The sequence below is a fragment of the Leucopleurus acutus genome (genome assembly GCF_964270905.1).
Source record: "Leucopleurus acutus genome assembly, chromosome: 17".
Lineage (NCBI taxonomy): Eukaryota > Metazoa > Chordata > Mammalia > Artiodactyla > Delphinidae > Leucopleurus > Leucopleurus acutus.
The window spans coordinates 8,906,244-8,931,718 of record NC_139159.1 but is presented as its reverse complement, the minus strand read 5'-3'; the positions used below and the strand labels follow the sequence as shown (position 1 = coordinate 8,931,718).

General features: G+C 41.5%; 1 protein-coding gene across 1 annotated transcript in view; it reads right to left on the bottom strand.

Annotated features, from left to right (window-relative positions):
• NKAIN3 (sodium/potassium transporting ATPase interacting 3) overlaps window positions 1–21,878 on the bottom strand; it is a gene marked incomplete at both ends in the record, with an annotated part of 508,659 nt that extends 486,781 nt beyond the window's left edge. Inside the window, one exon of the mRNA XM_082859081.1 lies at window positions 21,825–21,878. Within this exon, the coding sequence (XP_082715207.1) occupies window positions 21,825–21,878 (54 nt within the window). The remainder of the gene's footprint in view (window positions 1–21,824) is intronic.
• Between the last annotated feature and the right edge of the window lie 3,597 nt (window positions 21,879–25,475).

The window sequence follows — 25,475 nt, the reverse complement described above, 5'->3', positions numbered from 1 at the left end:
ATCCTCAAGTGTCCCCTTAAAAGGCACAGCATGTAAGATTAACTCTTTCATGCTATGTTTCTCTTTGAACGTGTTTGAAGTTGTGATAACATCTATTTAAAATTACCATTTTTATTTCATATGTGTGTATATTTCTAGAGGAATTTGCCATCACTTAGCAAGGAGGTACGCATGTGAAGTGAAGCATCTTAATTTTTAAATTGGAAAATCCCTAGCAAGAATTTTAATAAACAGAAATTTAACAATTTTAATAAATAAAAATATTAAAAATCTAGATTTTAATAAATCTAGAACCACTTCACACTTTCTAAACTGCAGTTTTAAGATTTGTTTCAATAGTAGAAACTCTCTTGTTACCAAGGCTATTGCCCCCGAATCATACCCCTGCCTCTCCCTCTAATGGAAACTAGTTACTCTTATCTAAGTTTCAGGAGGAATCTGCAAAGAGAAAAAAACAAGAACTGTTTAGAACCAACTAGGCCCAAGAGAGCAGATTTGACTTCCAGCAGACCTTGAGCCTCATTATAAGCTCATTGTAAGACTAAGTGACACACCCACCAGCGCCATGACAGTTTACAATTGCCATGACAACAGCTGGAAAAGCCCATACAAAGACTAAAAAGGAGAGCTGCATCAGTTCTGGGTCCAAACCACACCCATGTTACTGGATAACGCATAAATATTCCTCCGACTCTGTCCACTTCCCTCCATTTCACCTCGACTCTACTATATATTTGGTGCCTCCACCCGAACTGGATTGAGAAGTTCATTTGCAAACTCGGTTCCTGCTTCTCCATCCTTTGGCTGTTGAATAAAGCTTGTGCTGTTCCTGTCTCAGCATCAGTTTCCTTAATGACTGTGGGAATCTGATGACTCCAAAGCTGGTCCAGTCAACCAATTCAGTAACACTTTCCCAAATAAGTCTTATTTAGACTTTAGAGTTTTATAAAACAATCTTAACTGTTCCTGCTTAAAATGCTACGAGCCTCCCTTTCCTACAGAAGATCAGGATTGGAGTCCAGGGCCCCTTGCTTGGTATTTCCTGCTTTCTCACCTCTGAGGATCCTAGCGACACTTTCTGGGACTCTCCGGGACTCTCCAACTCCTTAGCAAACCTTAGCGTGTGTGACAGGGACACACCGGTGCAATGGCGTGCTTTTTAATGTGCACATCTTGTTATTCCCTCTCTTGAAGAAGGTGAGGTGGATGGTTTTGTCACCAGAAAACTCCATTTTTATTAATATTTCTCATTATTTTAGATACTGCTAATGTGCCACGTGGTTTGACCTTCTACTTTGTCTACAATAAAACTGAGCACAAATTACTTACTCATGATTATATCAGTTAACCTTATCCAAATTCGTCGACACTAGGCCACCATCCTTTACACTTTGTGCCGATATCACGGTTCCAGAAAGTGTCCCTGAGTCCCCTCTCGGGCTGGGTTAGATGCCCACTCAGGACCCCGGAGCTTCTAGGGCTTAGTTCTGTATCACAGCACATTACGTTGACATTATCTATTTACTTAATTGTCTTTGGTCATGAGACTATAAACTTCTCAGAACAAGGTTGATTTTGGTTTGTTTTTTGCAGTACGTGGGCCTCTCACTGTTGTGGCCTCTCCTGTTGCAGAGCACAGGCTCCAGACGCAGAGGCTCAGCGGCCATGGCTCACGGGCCCAGCTGCTCCGCGGCATGTGGGATCTTCCCGGACCGGGACACGAACCCGTGTCCCCTGCATCGGCAGGCAGACTCTCAACCACTGCGCCACCAGGGAAGCCCCAAGGTTGATTTTTAAATTCATCTCATAGATAGTCATAAATACAGTTTGGACAGTAGTAAAGAAAAATGATTTCAAATGTTTGGATAGGTAATGTTACTATTAACCACACTCCTACCACAAGCATTAGTCAAAAAATCTCCCACATATATTATAACAGTTACTCATGTGATAATCCTCTGTGCTTCAGACATTTACTGTGACTAAACTATGTTTTGTTATCATACATGCCACACTCCACTGAGGGAGGACTATGTGTGCCCTACTGAGTCAGTATCTGGCACTATGCAGGATACATGGTTAGCCCTCACTAAATACACTTGCAGAAATTCACGAACAAACGAATGGATGGATGGTGAACGAATGAATGAATGAATGAATATAATGGTTTCTGAAATTCAGTTCAGTTCTATCTAGTCACAATTCCCTGCTGTGATTCCATAGATGAGGCTCCAAAAAGCCCCACAAATAATCATGTTGGTGGAAGTGAATTAATTTTAAGTGCTACAAGCATATCAAACAGGAATAATAATGTTCAAAATTAGCACTCAGGAAAAATATGTGCTATTATGCAACATATTATTAACCTTTCAAACTCACTTTTCTCTACACAAAGTTAATAGAAGGTAGAAAACAAATTAAGATAGGAAAGGCAGAATGAAAGAGAGAGAAGAGTGAACAAAGAATGAAGGGAGAGAGGGAGAAGGGAGAGAAAGAAAGAATAAGGTCCCTTTCAAATAGAGAAGAACTCATTCTAAATCAGTTCTGTGGGGCATGGAATATCCTGAGAAATATGTCCTTGGGGTGATGTTTATTTTCAGTGCAATCATAAATGATAAATGCAGGAATTACATCACATATTTGAACCCACTAAGTTTCAGATCCTTAAAATCTCAAGCCAAACTGAGAGGGCATCATCCAATATTAAGAGTTCAGACTTGTTTGAAATTTCCTCGTGCCTTCAAATCTGAAGCCACCTGATGCAACCAGAAAAGTTTAGTCAATGTAGAGCTTCCCAAAGACTCTAATTTCGAGAGTTACAAGTTTAAGTGTGAATAAGAGAAGGGAACTGGCTCAAAGGCATGATTAAAATATTAAAAACGTTCTGCATCATACTTAAATGAAATGACTACTTCAAATGTACAATTATAAAAATAAACAAATGTGAAAAATATTTGCTTTGCAAGTATCAGGTACCTATTGTGTGTCTATCAATGTTTACTGAAAGCTGCATGGTTTATTTTTCTGCTTCCAACAATTGAGGTGTGATGGTTTATTTTATGTGTTCATTTGACTATACTAAGGGATGCCCAGAGAGTTGATAAAATATTACTTCTACTACATGCCAATATCCCTGATGAATACAAATGCAAAAATTCTCAATAAAATACTTGCAAACCAAATTCAGCAGCACATTAAAAGGACCATTCACCATGATAAAATGGGATTTATCTTTGGGACACAAGGATGGTTCAACATATGCAAATCAATGTGATAAACCACATTAATGGAATAAAAGAAAAGAATCATACAATCATCTCAGCAAACACAGAAAAAGGATTTGACAAAATTCAACATCCATTCAGGATTAAAAAAAAAAAAAAAAAAACTCTTAACAAAATAAGGCGCAGAAGGAACATATCTCAACACAATAAAGGCCATATATTACAAGCCCACAGCTAACATCATACTCAATCATGAAAAATTGAAAGCTTTTCCTGTAAAATCAGGAACAAAACAGGGTGCCCCCTCTCACTGCTCCTATTCATCACAGTATTGGAAGTCCTAGCTGTGCAATCGGACAAGAAAAAGAAATAAAAGGCTGAGAATTGAAAAAGAAGAAGTAAAATTGTCTCTATTTGCAGATGACATAATCTCATATAGAAAAAATCTTAAAGACTCAACTAAAAAACTGTTAGATCTAATCAATGAATTCACTAAAGTTGCAAGATACAAAATTAACATGCAAAAATCAATACTATTTCTATACACTAACAATGGATTTTGTGAAAAAGAAAGAAAGCATTTACAATAGTATCAAAGATAATAAAATACTTGGGAATAAATTTAACCAAGTAGGTGAAAGACCTCTACTCTGAAAACTACAAATTTTTCAAAAAAATCAAAGAAGACACAAATAAACGGAAAGACATCCCACATTCATGGATTGGAAGAATTAATATTCTTCAAATGTCAATACTACCAAAGCCATGTATAGATTCAATACAATCCCTATCAAGATTCCAAAGGCATTTTCTACAGACATAGAAAGAAAAAAAAAAAAACTCCTAAAATTTATATGGAACCACAAAAGACCTTGAATAGTCAAAGAAATCCTAAGGAAGAACAAAGCAGGAGGCATTACCCTTCCTGATTTCAAGCTATACTATATAGCTACAGTAAACAAAACCATATGGTACAAGCATAATACCAGACAAACAAATCAATGAAACAAAATGAAGAGCCCAGAAGTAAACACAGGCATATACGGTCAACTCATATTTGACAAGGGAGCCAAGAATACTCAATGGAGAAAATACAATCTCTTCAATAAATGGTGCTGGGAAAACTGGATATTTACATGTAAAAGAATAAAACTTGACTCCTATCTTACACCACTCACAAAAATTAACTCCAAATCCATTAAAGACTTAAATGTAAGACCTGAAACCATGAAACTCCTTGAAATGGGTCTTGGCAATGACTTTTTGGTTATAACATCTAAAGCACAAGCAAAAAAATCAAAAATAATCAAGTGCAGCTGTATCAAACTATCAATAAAAAGCTTCTGCACGGCAAAAGAAATATCAACAAAGTGAAAAGACAATCTACAAAATGGAAAAAAAATTTTCAAACCATATATCTGATAAGGAATGAATATCCAAAATATATTAAGAAAACACATATACTTCAACAGCCAAAAACAAAAAAAAAACCCCAACTAACCCAATTAAAAAATAAGCTAAGGACCTGAATAGACATTTTTCCAAAGAAGATATACAAAAGGCCAACAGATGCTCAACATCACTAGTCATTAGGGAAATGCAAATTAAAACCACACTGAGATATCACCTCACACCTGTTAAAATGGTCATCATCAAAAAGACAAGAGATAACAAACACTGGTATGGATGTGGAGAAAAAGGAACCCTCACGCACTGTTGGTGGGATCGTAAACTAGTATAGCCACTATGGAAAACAATATGGTGGTACCCCCCAAAATTAAAAATAGAACTACCACATGATCCAGCAATTCTACTTCTGGGAATATATCTAAAAGGAAACAAAAACATAAACTCAAAAGGATATCTGCACCCCCATGTTCACCATGTTCACAGCAGCATTATTAACAATAGCTAAGACATGGAAACAACCCAAGTGTCCACTGATGGATGAATGATGAATGAATAAAGACGTTTTTATAGATATCTCACAAAATATACTCTATATATTATATAATACATATTACATATAATAATATTACATATCTTTTTAATATATATACATACACATATTCCACCCATAAGAAATGAGGAAATCTTACCATTGGCAACAACATGGACAGACCTGGAGGGTATTATGTTAAGTGAAACAAGTCAGATAGAGAAAGACATACTGTATGATCTCACTTATGTGTGGAATCTAAAAAACGAACAAACTGATAGAAAAAGAGGTCAAATGTGGGATTACCAGAGGTGGAGGAGGGTTGAGGGGGATCGGAGGAAGGTGGTCAAAAGGCAAACTTCCAGTTATAAGGTAGATAAGTACTAGGGGTGTAAAGTACAACATGATGGCTACAGTGAACACCGCTGTATGATATACAGGAAAGTTGTTTAGACAGTCAATCCTAAGAGTTCCCATCACAAGAAGAACATCTTTTTCCTTTTCTTTTTTTCTTTTCTTTATGTTGTATCTATATGACCTGAAGACTATTTAGCTGAACCTTCTGCTACAATCGCTTCACAATATATGTCAATTAAACCACCAGGCTGTACACCTTAAACTTAGACAGTAACGTATGTCATTTAATCCTCAGTAAAACTGGAAAAAAGCCTTATTTCTAGGCATGCCCAAGAGGGTGTCTCTAACAAGAGATCAGCATTTGGATCAGCTGACTGACTAAAGAAGCTCGCCCTCAGGAATCCTGGTGGGCACCATCCAATCTGTGGTTGACCTGAACAGAACAAAAGGGCTGAAGGAGGGAGAATCTGCTCTCACCGTCTGAGCTGGAACATCTATCTTCTCCCACCCGTGGACATCAGCCCTCCTGGTTTTCCAGCTTGCAGACAGCAGGCGGGGACTTCTCAGCCTCCATGATCACATAAATCAATTCCTATAATAAATCTCCTCATATACACATATAATAGGATATACGTCTACATATCATCGTGGTTCTATTTCTCTGGAGGACACTGACTAATACAGGCTGAATCTATCCTTTCAGACAAAAGCAGCATCAATCTATTCTATTCTTTAAATCATCATAGAAACAATTTCCAAAATCTTCCTCCAGGAAACTTCATAACACATCTTGTTCAGACAAAAGTGTTTACAGAATTTGATCACGCCTGCCATTTTGTAGAAGAGAATAATTATATAGTCACCGCCATGGTTTTACTATGGAGAGAAAAGCGAATGGAGTGGTAGAAAGAAACACGCATCTACTCTCAAGCTCCAGGTAGTAACTGTGAACAGTGATTTGGGAAGTAGGCAGTTAAGAATTGATCACTTGCACACCTAAATTAACGTCAAACTCATTTTCTGTAATAGCACCTTTTATGCACCTGTTTTATCCACTGTTTGCTGCCATAAGGTGCAAGTTTCTGACAGCACCTTTCTCATACGTCAAGGAAGCGGCCGTTTTGGAAATTTCACACGGCTCCTTTCTCAGCTACATGGGTGGGAAAGGCCAGATCATAAAACACTGCTCCTGGTGGCCTCTGAGAGCCTCCGTAAGCATGTCACACTCACAAAAATACAACTGAGGAGAGAATTCACGGCATGACACAGGCAGATGGTGGTCACAGGAGCAGCGGCACAGACACCAGTAAGTTGTAATTTTACCGTCACAACGGACAGCTGAACAGATAGAGCTGTAGCTGGGGTCTGCAGAGGGAGGGTCTCCGGGACGCAAGTCCGTATGTCAGCCTCACTGTCTGCATCTTTCTCTGTAGTAAGAGACTGATGCAGGAAGCACAAGTAACAGATGTAACTAAATATGGTGTAAGTTAACATCAACGGCGTCTTATTATATGGACAGGCCCCGTGCAATTATATAGGCTAGAAGCACGTTAGCAGTTGTCAGATCTTGGGAGCACCAAGAAAGCTTGAGAATCAAGTGGATGAGGACGAACGAGGAACAACTCTTCTAAGGTGTCCAAGTTTCTCTAATCAGTCATCTTGCTGTATTATTATCTTTCATTCTTTGTGCTTCTGAGAAGAGTTTTATGTATGTGATTTAAAGACTTAATGGCAACGAACTGAAGAGCTGAAGATGACATACGTACTATTCTAACTGTCAACACTGGCTCAGTAACTGAGGTGGGTCAGAATAGGCAGAGTAGGACAGTGATTCCAGGGATGAAGGAAACACAGACTGAAGCAGGAGGAGGTTGGGGGGAGGAGGGGACTTTCCGTTCAACACTCTGAAACAGCTCCTTGTGATGCTAATAACCTACTATTAGGCTAAACAGTCCAAATTCCTTCATTTTTCCTTCTGAATTATTTCCAAATCAGCATTCCCTTTAAGCTGGACTGTACATTTCTCAAAATATTTCACTGAGAAATATGAAACTATCACATCCTTTGGCTTAAATATATCTGATCAAAGCTGACAAGACGGGATTGCTACATATCATGCTTACATTTACGCATTTCAGTATTCACTGCTCAAAGAATATTACACTGCGGATTCGTCTTCTGTCTGTCGTTTATTACTGTTCACATCTTTATCTCCAGGACTTTCTTGCAAATTGTTATTATTGCACATAATGGAGTTTATACATGAGTGTGTAGTTCAATCCTGTCAAAAACACCATTTCCCCTATACTGGAATGTGATAGAAAAAAAAAAGAAGTCCAAATACCAGGAACTCCCAGAAATGTCTAAGGATTTTATTCCTCAGGCCTAGAGATAAAGCTTATGAAGTTTGCCATGATTTGCTGCACTGTCTTTCCACTCACACGTACTTCAGTCTGGACAACCTATCTCTAATGTCATCGAACTTTCTGCTGCTATCTTGAGTTCAGTTATATCACATTAAATGTTGTCCTTATAGCACTAATCCTGCATCCGGTTGTGACCCCCCCCCCCATAAGGTGAGCCTCCTCTACTCATTTGAGCACCTTGGAGAAAATCGCGGCTACACCGCAGCTAACCAGTAAGCTAACCAGTAATTGTGATGCCTGTGGGATAAGGGTTCTCTGTTGCTTTGCCTTTCACTTTGGGTCACAGAAAGCACATAGGTATTGCAGGTGAAGTAGGACCCAAATCTAAATTTCAGATTACCTCCCAATTAAATACAATGGAAAATACATATTGACTAAAGAAGTGTATTTCTATTCATAAAAAAGAGCTTTTAACTACCATTCTCCAAAGGGCATTTTAAACCTTTCATTGGTATTAGTAATCAACATTGCAAAATCAAATTAAATTTTATGGTGACTAAAAATATAAGAAATATAAACTTTAGATGTCTGAAAATGTTTAAATATAATTATCTCTTCAGCTTAGGTACAGTCCTCTAAAATATGCAAATAATATTATTTCTTCAATATAATGGGACAAAAGTAAAGCATCTTGAATTCGAATCCATGCCTATTTTTAACTACCAAACTACTTTGTCATTAATAAAGAAAAATATACTAAGAAAATCAATATTTTGTACTTGTGTTGTCTTGAAAGAAAATCAAGCTATTATTTATATCTTAAATTCCCCAAAACCTCTGCCCTCCAATAAAAGTATCATCCGTGGTGAAGGAGTAAAAAAGTATGTATAAAGACATTTTAGGACTAGTCAAACTAACATATTAATAATAGATGACCAGTGTTCCTCTGTATGATGTAGTCTGTGAAATGTTACAAAGCGTTGTCTCCTTCTTGTGAAATGCTTCAACAGAACCCCGCGTGCGAAGGACAGATCCCTGAGGACAACTCCGTCTGTATTGCCAACCACAGTTCTGTTTTAGATGAAAAGGCTGTAAGGGAACCTTCACAGGCTTCCTAATGGTTCAGTGGCTTCATCTAATGCTCTCCCCTAATTGGCCCTGCATTCAAGACACTCAGTCAATGATGCAGTATTTAGATCTTTGACAATCACACACTCCCAGGCCAGGGAAGAGTTTCCCATCAGAGAGCAAAAAGGATTCATGGCTTCAAGTCTTATGGAGAGAGAGAGGACAGTTGTTAGTTGAGGTCCCGATGGTATTGAAGATTCTATCTGGACAGTGAAAGCATTGTCAGAAGTGGTTCATCTGTTGAAGAAAGTAGAGCATGCACAAACTGTAGAATATTTGGTCTGCATAAACCTTACCTTTCACTCTTTTGTTGCAGGATAAATTGGGGTGCCTCCTGAGAGGCTCTAAAAATACATATCCATCATGAGGAAAGCTACCTTCTACAAACAGAAATGGAAGAATAAAGAAGGCTGCTTCAGAGAGTTACATTGCCACTTCTTATTACTTAAGTCACTTGGATCGTAGTTTAAAATCACATTTTATATAAAGAAACCACCTGCTTAAATAACTACTCTTTCCAACAGGTTTGGCCTGAGCCCAGAGAAACAACTCTCTCTTTTAATCCGGTCTTAAGATAACACACGCAAAAATTTGTTATCCACTTTTCTACATTTCTGATGGCTTAAGCCATATCCTAACATGATTTCAATACACAGCATGATGTCTCCACATTTCAGTTTTCTCATCTGTAATTAAGAAAAATATTAATATCTGGAAGAACGAAACAAGGGAACTGAGGGGGCAATAGGATTTTATTCCATATTGTAACAAGGGAACTTTTTAAAATTCAGAAAATAAATTTTATGAGCCAAATATCTTTTAGTGTGCTCTCAAATAAATCATCTTCTCACAGCCTCCTGCAAGACTGAATATTCAGTATTTCAATGTGGGGACAATGGAAAAACTGAAGCTCATGCCAAGCCTGGAAGAACCAGACATGGTGTAAGAGGGTATGTTGGTCTTCCTGCCACTGATTACTTGACATCCCCGTGGAAGGAGCTTTGAGGACCAACAAGTAGGCAAGTGGGGCAGCTGGGTGTGGGCCTAAGTCCTTCTTCCCTCACAGGAATCAAGCAACACCCATTAGGCAGAAAGGACTTTCCTCTCAGTGTGGGATTCTAGAGTCTAGTCAGTCACCTAGAAGTGAAACGATGATCAACTCTGGATCATTTAGTCACAAATCAGTTATCAACTCCAATGTTTAGGGAGGTCCGAAAGCTATTATACAAAAGGAGTTAATACTGGAATTTTTGAAAATAAAAACTTCTCCATTATGTTTATACAATTTCGCAGATGCACTCAAAAGCAATAAATAAAACATTTAGGTTAGGAAATACACTTTCTATTCACGCATTAATTAGTTACATTAAGGGCTTTATAAATCAGCTCCTGTATGTCCAAGGAAGAAAACCTGCTTTCTTCTGATGAAAGGCCCACCCCAGTGGCGGCTGGTAAATCATGAGTGACTCGCTCGGAGGAGTGAGAGGAAGGCCTGACTGGAGTTTGTGTATCTTTATGACATGAGCACTTCCACCATAATAGATTTTTAGCTACCAACATGATGCCACTGGATGCAGAGTTGGAAGGCGATGCTGAGCAGCGTACTATTACATAGAATTTCTACCCCACAGACACCATAGATGTAACATCACCCCTGGAGCACCGATAACAGTGCAATGCAGTAAAAATAACTAGGAAGGGCTGAGACTGGGATATTTATTACTTTGGATTTTAATCTAATTTAAAATGTATGTAACGAATGCTTCATAAAGGCTGTATTTAACATGTGGCTCACAGAATTTCTGGAAACATAGCAGTAAATTCTCCCCGGTTGGTACGAGCTGGCCCTAGTACATCACGGCCTTCATCTGCAGATAAAAGGCAAATGTACAGAAGAGAGAACAGAAATCGAAGCACAAGAAATTCAATTAAAATATAAGGAGGACTTGGCTACTGGTGAAAACGTCCATTCTCGGAGATATTTAAGAATCGACAGCAGGGTCTTCGGTATTGAAGATTCATGCTTTGACCTGCTGTAGTGCTAAAGACGGGTCTAGATCATTTCTTAAAGACCTCTCAAATCTAAGATATGATACGTTTCATAAATTATCATTTGAAAGAGCTCCCTCATCAAGAATTTATATTTTAAATACAAATTGATAACGAGTTGCCATTAACGAGAATTTTGTATTTCCCATTATCTTAATTATGATCCGTCACAGCTAGTTATCAGTACAGGAAACGCAACTGGAGAGCAGAGCATTCCACTTTGTACTTTAATTAACAGATTTAACCAATCAACCTCTGTAGCCTGGCGCTTCCCACATGCAGGCACTTATTATACTACATGTGAATCAATACCAAAGTATAACCACGGTCTCTAATGACTGCAATAGAGAGAAACTGTCAGAAATATATTTATGACTTATCATCACATCCATTGAGCTCTTATCTCTTACGAGAATCTGACTGCTACAAACCTATTCCAATACCGCTTGTTAATAAAGGAACTAGGCCTCTGTATGAAACCATTCTTAACACGAGTACCTGTGGACAGAGTGGAGAGAAGAAACTCAAACATTTAATCCTACTTAATGATTCAGGAATATAATTAATCAGCAAAGCCATTCTAAGGAGTGGTCCTCTAGGCAGAAAAGAAAAAAAAAAGAAAGAAACCTAGAAAAACAGAACAAGATCATTAACATTGGCACGATCTTGCCCTCCTTTCATTTAACAAAGGACTGACTAATTCTTGCAATCAGAGCCCTTGTCAGTATTCCCAGCCCGGCTGCCCACCGGCCTTCAGCCTCATCTCCCGTCCCAATAGACAGATGCTTCTTCTCCGAATCTAGGAACTGGGGATGCTCTTACAAGAGTCCAACAGAATAGCAATCTGCTAGTTCAAGGATTTCACCTTCCCTAACTCCGTGACTAAGCAAGACTCAAGGATTTCCCCAGATTTTTTTTTTACTATGCCCATCTTAAAATATCTATTCTCCAATCCTCTACCTAGACCTATGTAGAATCTAAAAAAGAGTGGATATATGTATATGTGTAACTGATTCACTTTGCTGTACAGCAGAAACTAACACAACATTGTAAAGCAACTATACTCCAATAAAAATTAATAATAAAAAAGGAATGTTCCATTAAAGGATATTTAGGGCCTATCTCCTGTTTTATTTTAGTATCTGCCAAATATATCAAATTAAAAAGTAAATCAGATAGTTTGTGCTATTTGCTTGTTCTACCATTTAACTGGCATTTTGAATACCGATCATTGACAGACAAAGTGTCATCTTTTAGTCTAATGTTACATTCTGTTGTAAATGCATGAAGATTCACACACATTAACATCAATTAGTGTTAATGGGGATTAAAAGCATGAATTTTTGATGCACCTAAGAAAGAAGGTCGCTTTAACCTTATCAAGTATTTGTCAAATAGTCTCCCTAAAATTGACATTCGAAATGTCTTCAAAATTGTTTGAAAAATCTTTTTTCCAAAATTAATGTTAAAATTTCTTTGCAGTGTAACGTAAGTTTTACAAGAAAATCAAAACAAGCAATTAAAAAGATAATCATTTGTGGTTTTCTTTTTAACCTTCTCATTTTTTGTCTAAATTACTATAAATGTTAACTTGCCTGTGAATCAGCTTCACTTTCAGAATGACTGATAACATTTATTCTCCTATTCCATAGTATCTCCACAATGATACTAGACACCTAATTTTCAAAATGCAACACTACAAGGCACCCAAGTCTCCAGTCCCGTGCCAGGGTGCCCCTCCCAGCAAGCGGATCAAGTGTTGGATCTCTGCCTAACACACCACACCTGGGTGCCACACACAGCTTATATTAATGCTCTGATCAAATACGCTCTGCTTCTTATCTTCCCGGGTCCCTCCATTGGGCTGGTCATCTGTTTGTTCCATTTTTCTTCCCAGCACTATTGCTGCTTCATTCGCTGGGACCTTGGGAAGAAGGGAAGGTAGATGCTTCTGTGGTTTGGCATCTTGTGGTGAAAGCCCTCAAATTTGCTGTTTTCTGTTCTGATTTTTATCTTTAATGAGTAATTTTTGTTAAGCACTTGAAATCCTGCCTTTGATGCAAAATGTACTTCACCTGATGAAAACATATGCTTAGGAAAATTGTCAAAATATACACAAATATATCTGCTTTATTTTCTGTTCACATATACAAACGTTTGCAAAGAAACTGCAAAGTTTATATTAATATGTCTCTAATGCCAAAATCTTAAGTAATATTAACTCAAAATTTCTTAGGCTTACATTTGAAATTCTTCCTTTATATAATCTGGATAACTGTTCAAATGTTTCCCGGAGACCTAAAGTATACGTTGTAAAATTGGTGAGAGAAAGGTGAAAAAATATGGACAGAGCAGCTCATTTTTTAAAATAGAAAGTCCTATCGAAGTTCTGGGGAGAGAAAGCAATTTATTTTTCAACATCTTATGATCAGGATTATCCTCTTAGAGAGAAAACAAACTAGGCAAAACAAAAATCCACATGGAAGTGACCAGAATGAGAATGATTTTATTAAAACTGGGGACCATTTTTTAAAAAAATCAACAGCACTTGATATTTTACGAAGAATAAAATAACACGGGCTTCCCTGGTGGCGCAGTGGTTGAGAGTCCACCTGCCAATGCAGGGGACACGGGTTCGTGCCCTGGTCCGGGAAGATCCCACATGCCGCGGAGCGGCTGCGCCCGTGAGCCATGGCCGCTGAGCCTGCGCGTCTGGAGCCTGTGCTCCGCAGCGGGAGAGGCCACAACAGTGAGAGGCCCGCGTACCGCAAAAAAAAAAAAAAAAAGAATAAAATAACACAAGTATATATAAATATTCCCATTTCAGTGAACTTTGTGCATTTCCATTTTCTCAGTTTTACCACTTTGAGTCCTGGTTTCCACCCTGTTCTCATCTATTTTTATGCTCTCTCTCTCTCTTATTCTTTTTTTTTTTTAACATCTTTACTGGAGTATTACTGCTTTACAATGTTGTGTTAGTTTCTGCTGTATAACAAAGTGAATCAGCTACACATGTACATATGTCCCCATATCTCCTCCCTCTTGCGTCTTCCTCCCACCCTCCCTATCCCACCCCTCTAGGTGGTCACAAAGCACCGAGCTGATCTCCCTGTATGCTCTCTCTCGACTGATCTCCAAGGCTTTAAATACCAGTATTGGACATGGTGCCCAAGTCTGAATACTTGGTCCAAAGTTGTCCTCTGAGTTTCAAGCTCAGATACATGACAGCTACTTGGCCTTAGGTGTCAGAATCTTAAAGTGTCTCAAACAGAACCCTTGTGTCTCCAAACACTCCTGGCTCCACCTTCACACCCACAACACCCAATTTCCCCACTTTCAGTAAAAAGCACTTCAAGTCTGTTACACAAAATGTGCGGGTCGACCCCTCAGCAAGTCCTAGGCTTTTACTCCTAAATCGTGTCCCAAGTCCATCCCTTCCCCTATCTGTCCTGATTCGAATTCCCGCATGTGTCTGATTCAAATTCTCCCTTGCTCAGAATAACAGAAGAAGATCCCGGCTGCCGTTTCTTCTCTTGTTTCTCTCTAGTCTATTCTCTACTCAGCAATGAGAGTGTTTTGAAACACAAGGCACTGGACGCCAGGACTCTGTTTAAGATGCTCCAGTGGATCCCCATTGCTCTTTGAATGAAGTCCGGTGCCACCGCAGGTGTCCAATGCCATCTCACTGCGTGCACCCCATCTCATGCTGTGCCCTCGCCACACCAGACTCCGGTCACATCTAGAAACGTTCAAGGCTCTTTCAGAACTGGAGGCTTTGAACATTTGGTTTCCTCTCCTTAGAATGGTTCCCCTCCCTCTGCAGGACTGAGAAGTCTTCCTGAGCACCCCAGCGAAGACGACCCCGCCCTACTTCTCTGTGTATATTACACTTTCATCTCCTTAATGGTACTTCATACCTGTAATTAGGTAATCTTTGTTTACAGAGTTATTGGCAGCCCTGCTGCCCTCAGATATAAACTCCAAAAGAGCAGGCCTACATCTGAATAGCTCACACCTGTACACCCAGTGCTTGGGACTCTATGAATAATGGTTGAATGGTGTTGATTATTTCAAGTCCAGGAAGCAAAGAACACAGTAGAGCGAGTGCAGATTCAAATCTGAACCCCGGTTCCAGTCTACCAGCTGGACAGTCTTGGGCATGTCACTGAAACTCTCTACCTCAATTTCTAAATCTCCAAAATGAATGGTTGTGAGAACTACATGATTTCAAAAGTATCTACAGCAATGCCCGGCACAGAAAAAAAAAAAAAAAACTCAATGAAGTTTAGCTATTCATTTATGCATGCATTTATTCTCCAAGTATTCACTGAGTGCTTACCCTCTGCAGGGTGTAGTGTAAAATTCTGTGAGTTAATCAGTCTTTGCCATTTGTGGACTTGAAATCCAGTAAAAGAAGCAGCATGGACACAAAGAGATAAACACAAAGAAAGTTTGCTAAGGGCTGCTGTAAACAAGGAGCACAGACTGAGTGGCTTAAAACACAGAAATTCTATTGTATTACAGTTCTGGAGGCTAGAAGTTTAATATGAAGGTGTTGGCAAGGTTGTTTCCTTCTGAGGGCTTTGAGAGAGAACCTGTTCCATTCCTCTCGCCCAGCTTCTGGTGGTTCACTGGCAACCTCTGGCTTTTCTGGGCTTGTGCAAGTATCACCTGTTCTTCTTGTCACATGGCATTCTTCATGTGTGCCTGCCTGTGTCCACATTTCCCTTTTATATAAGGATACTCAACTAATTACACCTGCAATTGTCCTTTTTCCACAGAAGGTCAGGTTCTGAGTTATTGGGGGTTAGGACTTCAACACAAGAATTTGCGGGGAACACAATTCAACCCATAAGACTATAAGAATATAACATTTCTTAAGCAAATCCAATACTCTGTACACTTAAATAACAAGAGAGCTGTAAATGGATTTGTAGAAAATTGGCTCATGCAGAACATTGTAATGGTTTCAACACCAATCACGTCATAACTAACGTCTCATTATTAGCCGAAATTTTAATTTCTCTTTTTCTAAGTTTCATAAGGTGAACCAGAGTATTTAAATATAGAAAAAGAATAGAAACTAAATGATTACAAATTATATTTTTCAGAGGAAGAGAAAAAGCTATTAAAATTAAAAACATCTTAAAACAAAAGCATCAGTACATCTACATAGTAAAATAAATGTGTCTGCAGCTACCGCCAGATATCTATAAGTGAGGGGTACCCTTCATAAAACTTTGCTTAAAAACATGTTACCACAACTACACCACCATCATTCAGACCCCTCTCAACACATTTTATCTCAGCATCGTAGTGTCACAGGTGATCACAAGACGGTTTGAATGTGAAGTGGAGAGACAGTTAACTGATTTTCACTGTGAGAAAAAAATTACTAGTTTTATTTCATTTGACAGGATGTTCTCTAAAATAAAAACAGAGTCCATCTAGGTGTTAAGAGCTGCTTGTTTTCTATAAATCCTCTAAAGATTTCTGTTACTGTGGATATGTAAAGTAAGAGTTTGGGATCTTTAGGCCTCATAGGAATATGGTGGTAACCTGTCCATAAAGTGATGCAAGGTGCAATGAATCTCCCCTGGTAATAACCATATCCGGGGACAAAGTTGCCCCTGTGATGTTGAGAAGACATCTGAAGCTCTGTGGGGGCAATCCCTGCCAAGTTAAGTTCAACATTTCACTGAGGCCATTCTGAGAAAGTGGCTCAGAAATGCACGTGGAAGAAATTTTAGACTGAGAAACACGCCATTAAGACTCATTTAAATGTGGCAACCAAAAACAATTTAATAAAAGCATACGATCAAGTGTTTCACACGTATATAATAATAGAATACACATTATTCTGAAACAAGAAAAATCAAAAGTAGCCTCACAAAAACGTGTCTAAAGTTCTTGGATGACTTGATGAATCTGTTACCTGGTGATGAACTGCTTTTTCAGAAAAGATTTACTTTGCACAGTTTTCTACAGGCGTGCACTCATGCTTTTCACATTCTCTCCAAGCTCATTTAGCAGAATTAAGAACGTGAATGTGGCATCTGAGGCAAACACACAAATGTGCTCGAGGGTAGAAGCACAGTAACATGGGAGGTGGCCAGAGCAGTGCAGTGAAGGAAGTAGAAAGAACAGTGAGATTTTGCAAACCAAAGAGCATCCAAATACACTAGCCTCAAAATGGTAAATTCTCCCTAATGATATCCCCAGTCTGGGGAGGAGGGAGGTCGGATGAAGTGTGAATGAGATGATAAAAACCTTTCACTTGTTTCTTTAACTTTAAGAAGGAATTAATGGACCATCTTTTAATGGTCCGCACAGTGACTCAGTCATCAGCACGTAGATTCTCTTCAGCAAATGTGTCCTCCGAATACCATTCGCCCTCAACACCCGCACTTATTTGTTGCTTCATAACTCCCATCTTCCAACAGTTGGTGGGAGCAGAAAAAAACACGAAAGGGAAAATAATAACAGCTGGTTTCAGTGGAAACAACAAGAGATCTGGGAGTCCTACCCAGTGGCATGCTGGAGGAGGCTTACACCAGATCAGAAAGTTAGACTTTTAGGATTTTATGAGCCAGTTGTAAAACACAATCATTATTTAAAAATAAATAATAAAAACTTTAAATTGTATTAAAAACAGAGGGACTAAATATTTGAAACACATCCTTTCCTCATTATTTTACTGTCTTCCTTTTTCTATGCTTCTGAGGTTATTTATGCTTATTTTATCTGTATGATGGAAATGCTATGTAATGTTGTACTTCAAATTGGCCAAGGTGGGAGTATTTACACCAAAGAAATTGGCAAATGCTAAAAATCAGGGTGTAACATTGTTTTGTTGATCGTCTAGACTTAAAAAAGTGATGGAAAACTTTTTTCTAGTAATGTGTATTCAACCTAAAATGTGTCATGTCATTATATTGTCAATAGCACAAGAGAATTGAGGCAACCCCCAAAAATGGACAGAAGACCTAAATAGACATTTTTCTAAAGAAGACATATAGATGGCCAATAGGCACATGAAAAGCTGCTCTACATCGCTAATTATCAGAGAAATGCAAATCAAAACCACAACAAAGTATCACCTCACATGGTTCAGAAAGGCCATCATCAAAAAGTCTACAAATAATAAAAGCTGGAAAGGGTGTGGAGAAAAGGGATCCTGCTACACTGTTGGTGGGAATGTAAATTGGTACAGCCGCTATGGAGAACAGTATGGAGGTTCCTTAAAAAAATAATAATAGATTTACCATATGATCCATCAATCCCATTGGTGGGCATCTATCCAGAAAAAATGAAAACTCTAATTCGAAAAGATACATGCACCCCAATGTTCACAGCTGTCCTATTTACAATAGCCAAGACATGGAAGCATCCCAAGTGTCCATCAACAGATGAATGGATAAAGAAGATGTAGTACATACATACAATGGAATATTACTCAGCCATAAAAAAGAAAATATTGCCATTTGCAGCAACACGGATGGACCTAGAGATCGTCACACTAAGTGAAGTAAGTCAGACAAATATTATATGATATCACTTATACGTGGAATCTAAAAAAATAATACAAATCAACTTATTTACAAAACAGAAACAGACAGACATAGAAAACAAACTTATGGTTACCAAAGGGGACGGGGGAGGAGGAGGGATAAATTAGAGGAGTTTGGGATTAACAGATACACACTACTATATATAAAATAGATAAACAGCAAGGATTTACTGTACAGCACAGGGAACTATATTCAATACCTTGTAATAACCTATGATGGAAAAGAATCTGAAGCTGTACACCTGAAGCTAGCACAGTACTGTAAATCACCTATAGTTAAACTAAAAAAAAAAACAATTGAGGAAATAATTTTCCAGTACTTGAAAACTATTACCCAATTCCGCAAAGAATCTGCTCATATGTTGGAGGAGGTCATGGAGAGGACCTGACCTCCAGTTGACCCTCGAGCTGGACCCGGGCAATGAGAGGCTCCCCACTCCCTCCCAGTCTTCGAATATATGTCCTGCCCACCATTCCCTCAGTCGGGCTTGTTTCAAGGATGCAGCCTGTACAGAGCAATGTGTTGTTGAGACCATCTGGACGGTAGACATGACTGAACCCAAAAAGGCCTCTAAATAAACTGAAGATTCTGGCTGCTGTGGGTGGGGGCGGAGAGCAACTCATCTCGCAGCCCTTCCAAGACAAGTGTTGTAAATTCTCTTGCAAATTAAACCTGCCGCCTACCAATCAGGACTTGCCTGCCTCTTCTGCCCCTCCTTGGCCTCGGGCTATGGGGGGGGAGGGGCAGTCTAGAATTCCACCTGGGTTCGAACCAATATCACGTCATCGATGGAGTGAAGTCGCAATACCAACTTCCTGGTTTCACTTTCCTATTCCTCCTCAAAGGAAATAAAAATATTAACCAGCATTTATGTCAGAACTACAGAACCAAGAGTCCATCAAGTTCATCAAACTAAAGAGATCCTGCCAGAATTAATCGGTTATGTAGAATTTACAATAAAGAGTACTGCGTATTTTATTATTTGTCAAAGTGACTGCTACACATCCTTACATATATGTAAGATTTATAATGTATTATGTAACAACCTAAAATATACATATATGTTTTGTTTTGTCCGAGATCCAATTATTAAGCGTTTACCATCACTCAGCTGTCTCTACCATCCAAAACCTATTGATCTGAAGAAGGTGTTTAACTCTACAAGCATCAGCTGCCTCACCTCATCTGCAAACTTGTGAAATGGGTGCCTTCCTCAGAGGATAATTTTAGGGGTAAAGTAAAATAACGTTCATGCAAAAACCCGGTATGGATGGCAAATGTTAATTACCGTCATCCATTCAGCTGTATGTTTTCTCTCCTAATACGAGCTCTCCTAAGGACTCGCAGGGTTTACAAAGATGAACAGTGTTTGATCCTTATGCTCAGGCTGCTTACGGTCTAGTAATGTGGAAATCACTAAAATAATGTAAGAGGATGAAATGTGTTCTAACAGAGGAAAAAGCAACCTACCGTGCAATTAAAGGAAAAGAAGGGATTGGTCTTTACCTGGAGCACCAAGGAAGACTCCATAGAGAAGGTGGAATTCTGAGATGAGCTTTGAAGAGTAGGTTGCATTTCTATCAGTTGAGAAGGTGTATGTGGAAAATGCAGGCATTCGAGGCTGACACACGAAACACCAAACACATCACCATCACAAGTATCACAACCTCAGCTAAGGAAATCATAACTGCATTGATAAATCCGCTGCATCAAAAACCCTTCCATGTTACTTCCACAGAAAACAGAAAGGATTCTGCTACTATAGATTATACACTCCAGTGTGCCCATCTACAATTCTGCATATTCAAAGTTGACTAAATATTTATTGTTTTCCCAGCTTATAAGCCACGTCCACTTCTGATAACCAAAGTGTAAATTATCCTCTGACCTTCTCTCCTTAATGAAAAAAATTCATGTTCCAGTGAATTTTCAAATTATTTTTCAAGGAAACTCTATAAAATACATCCTATTGTTCAATAGGACAAAAGGGACTGTTCCACAGGTTTAAAGAAAAGTAGTCACTGATTCCAGATCTATAAATATATAAATTATGCACACATTATGTCAACAATGAAGAGCACCTCGAAAGTGCAGGTTTAATGGGAGAGTAAAACATGGAGGAGAAAAGTGAAGCCTTTTAAAACATTCGTGGGTACAAGGACTAACTATTAAATAAAGAGCATTATTTTATCCCTCAGTTAATGAGTCTTGCAAGGGTTGACATGACTTGGTCAAACTCACCGGAAACCTTTTTCCTCTTGCTAGTCAAAATATGCTAGCTAATGTTTATGACTTTAAAAAACAACACTTGGAAGAAAGCTTGACAGAGCATCTACTGAGTCTGTATTAAGTGTAATAAAAGAGCGATGTCTATTAATCTCTCACACACAAGTCTCACACGTAAGGTCTGTGGCCTTGACCTCAAGCGACTATGAAATAGACCACAGGCCCAGTCTAGGTCCCAATAGGACATATGTCAAGATAAGCATTCGCTCCCCACTGAAAGCCCTATCGATCTCCACTCTTCCCATTCCATGCACTTCCTGACAAGCCACTGCGCCTTCTCTCCCTGATGACAGCTGTCAGTCTGTCGCTGTCTGAACACGCAACATTTCTACAAAATCTAAAGAGAAACTGGAAGGGCAGGGGCTGAAACACTCTGTTTAAAAACACACAGCGCGACCTCCTTCCTGGAGATCCAAGACTCCTCAATCACCCCCTTTCAACCGCAGGAGGGAAGAACCGCCTCTTAACTAAGACTTGGAGCTCGCCCCGTCTCCTCGGACCTGGGCATTCCCACGCACCTTGTTACACAACGTTACTGGAAACCATCCCGAGAAGAGAGAGCCCACAAGCCCCTGTGAAACTTCAGCGGGAGTGCGGAGGTGCTAAAGCCAGCCGGCCAACCCAGGGGCTGGGAAGTCGCTCACTGCCCCGGCGCCCGGGCAGCAGCCCCTGGACCTCGTGGCGACGCCCGGCGGGGGCGCGTGAACCCCCGTTCCCGGGGCCGCGGGGAGACAGCGCCCTCCCGCAGGGCGACCCGGTGAGTGCCCGCGGCGGGGAGGGCAGTGCGAGGGGAGCGGCGGGGAGGGTGGGAGCCGGCGGGAGCGCAGGGCTCGGCCGCCCGCCCGCCCGGCGCTGCGGCTCCGCGGAGGGAGCCGGCGAGGCCGGTCCCGGGGCAGGAACTCACCAGCTGCAGCGCGCAGAGGCCGATGAGCACACAGCGCCCGGTGCAGCAGCCCATGGTGCCCGCGTTGTCCGAGCGGCGCGCGCCGCCAGAGGTCCGCGTCGTCCGGCGCCGCTGCCTCCGAACTCCTGAGCAGCCCCCGCCCGGCGCTCGCCCGGCCCGGCCCAGGCTCCACCGCCCCGCGGCCGCCGCTCGCAGCTCTCGGGGCCGGGCTCGCGCGCCGCCTTTGTTAGTTTCCCGGGCGGACAGAGGTCAGGACGGCGAGCACGACCCGAGCGTCTGGCGGGGGTCCCTGCCGCCCGCTGTGCAGGTCTGCTTCTTGGGGAGGGGGGCGGGCCGGGCGGGCGGGGCGGGGGCGGAAGGCAGGCTACAGATGGTGAGTGGGTGGAAGTCTGTTTAGGGGAGGGGAGTGTGTAGGAGGTGGGCGTCTGAAAAGTGGAGAGGGCCGCGTGTGTGCGTGTGCGTGTGCGTGTGGCGGGAAGGGATGAATGGAAGGGAGTGCCGGGGGGAGGGTCGGCCTGTCTTGTTTGGAGTCTGGAGAGGGAGGACGAGGAGGAAAGAATAAGAATGCGAATGAATATGAATGAGCGTGAACAGGGGCGACTGCGGGTGCTGGAGACCCTCGGCAGCGGGTGGAACTGGGGAGACCCGGGCGGGGCTTTCTCGCTGGGGGCTGTGCTGGGTGTCGGGAAGGTGGTCAAGGCGGGTGCGAAGGAGGGAACCGGGTTCGGCTGAGGTGCCCCGGAGGTGGAGAGGGTGGGAGTGGAGACGGCGTGGTGCCCGTGGGAGACGGGCCCGGAGGCGAGAAGCCGAGGGCGGGCGAGCGCGGCGGAGCGCGGGCCGAGCTCCGAGACGGCGGGCTGCGAGCGCGGGCGCGTCCGGTCGGCCGGCGCTGGGCGCGCGGCTCCGGGATCTCGGGGCCAGGGTCGCCCCTGCCGCTGCGGCCGGCTGTCCGTAGGGCGCCCCTGCCGGAGTCTCAGGGGGAAAGTTGACCGAGTTGGATGGGCGAGAGGCGGGCGATGCTGCGGCGAGGAGGTGCGCCGGCCGGGAGCGCGGGGATGGAGCGGGACGCCGCGAGACCTAGCGTAGGTTTTCTCCACTAAAATGCTGTAGAGATTATCACCAGGCGTGAAAGGAGAGGACGCGTGGCTTTTTCTAAGAATGGAGAATGTTTCCTGGGTGAGGATAAATATGATTTCTCCCTAGAGAGAATGAAATTGTTTGGAAGGGGCTTGGAAATCCCGGATGGTTAAGATCCAGGACAAACTCTCCATGAACCCCAAGGAGGCTCTCTTGCTCTCTCTCACCTACTAGATTAGAGCGGAGGAGTTCTGCGGAGGATTCAGTTTCTTCAGGCTCGGTGTCAGATTTCATGGGCACGTTTGCTGTACCTGGTGGAACAACGCACGGGGCTCGCGTACCTGGAAGGGCAGGAACAAGCCTCCCGGCCAGTTGTCTCAAGAGGTTTTCTGCGGATCTTGGCACTGAAACCCCGTTCTAACCCACTGCGGCCCTCCTGGGTCCTTAGTGGTAGGTTAGTGAGAAAAGGAGAGAGATCTCTGTGTTTTTAAAAATTCACTCCGTGCAGGGAAACTCTGCTCAAGGCAATCCTTCACACATTACCGGGAGTTTGGTTTTTATTTGCTTTGAAATTAACTGGCTCTTTCTAAACCGTTCCTTCAGGACTGAGGTTTATAACTTAAAACAGAGCTCCCAGGAAAATGGTTGCATGATGTCTTTGAAATGCTAGTAGGGACACACGGAATAGTCTGAAGATCTGGGTCAATGAAGGGGTCAAGAACACGAGTTGTTAGATTCCACCTCTGTCCATTGTCTGGGAGAAGGGGACTAATAGAGGCAGAAGCCTTTTTTCCTTTTTTTTTTTTTAAACCCAACCTTTAAGACATCAGAGATCATGAGGGCATGCTTCTTTTATGCACAATAAACATAACCGTCACCATTCATGATGAATGAAAACAACAGGAAAAAATAGACCCTGACAAATAGATAATTTAGCATATAGAAAAGGACAACACAGAAAGTTCCAGGCCACTGACCCCTCTGAAAGCTGTAGGAGGCAGCTGAAGAGGGAGAGAACATGAACTAGTCTACCTACAACGTCCAGAAATGATCACAGCCTCTTCACGATCAGGGATTGTGATGAATGATGATACTAAACATAATGGCCCTTCTTTCCCTCCACATTTACATATGTTTACCCCAGTATCCTTTTTTCATCGTTTTATTTATTTTTTAGGAAGTACCAAATTTGCAGCGTCCTTGCCAGGCACCAGGCTGAGTATTTTATGTGTATTCATTTATTAAGCCCTCAGAACAGCCTACGAAATGGCTGCTATGAGCATCCCCAGTGCAAAGATGTGGAAATGGGAACAGGGCATCCCACGGCTACTGAATGGACCAAGAGGAACTCAAAGCCAGGTCATGTGACTCAAGAGCGCCTTGATGTACGTGTTCACCATACTGCCTTTAAATCTTAGGATGCGAGTGACACCTGCACTGGCACTAACTGCTCCCCACTGGGAAGCAGGCGTAGTAATTTGCATTTACCCCATCTTCAGAGTCAGTGCCACTCACGTGGTGTGATTCCAGGGAACCAGGAGGGTCCTCCTATACCTTTCCCTTTCCCACTGCCCTCTCTACTGATAGACCCAGATCGGCGTTTCTTCCTTGTACAGTTAAAGACAGTTGAAAAATACATTTGGCGTTGAAAGAGAGGAAGAGGAAAGACTCAGAGATGGCACAGTGCTAGTAATAAGTCTAGAAAGTGTGTGAAACGACCTCTGTTTTTCTCTTCGGTCTCTCATTCCTTTTCTAAATTGAATTCCATCATGAACTAAAAATCGTCCTCCCTTCCTTCTTTGTTTCCTTTCTTCCTCAGTGCTGCCCTCAAATACTTCTTTCTTCTTTTCGTAATTGCTTATTATGTCAAAGGCTATCCTAGCTTTGCCTTGGCAAAGGCCAAGTTTGCAGAGCTGAGTGATATACTACCTCTCCTCCCCCGAAGGCTTGGAGGTGGGAAGGGAAAGCAGAAGGTCAATGGAGCGGGGCCCACTTGGCACTGAGTGCTGTCACCGAGTGCTGTCACTAAGGGGAGGGGAGAGGAGAGGAGAAGAGAGTAGACAGTGACTGAGCAATGGAAACAGTGGGGCCCAGGGAGGATTTTGGAAAAGTTATTAATGAAGAAATAATAATCTAAGGATCAACTAATCCAATGTATGGTTGGTTGTGTCATTCCTCACTGTAGAATCTCAGACAAGTCACTTTGCTTCCCTTCGAGGCCTCATTTTCCTGTGTAAAGTGGGCGTGATATACGACTTGCCCCATGGGAATAAGCCTGACAGTTCTTCTTCATCCTCCACCTACACGTGTCTTGCTCCCTCACCTCATGTCACATCCATAGAGGCCTTTGCTGACCACGCCATCTGATTTAACACCCCAGTCAGTCTATTGCATTTTCAATCAAAACATTGCTTTGTTTATAATTTCCCATCTCCCCCACTCAAAACAATGCTGTTTCTCTAGTGCTTATAACAATAGTTAAACTCAACATTTGCTGAATTAAAAAAGATAACATGTGCACATTTTTAGCGTAACACTTTGCGCACAGTATTGACTATATACATATACACACAT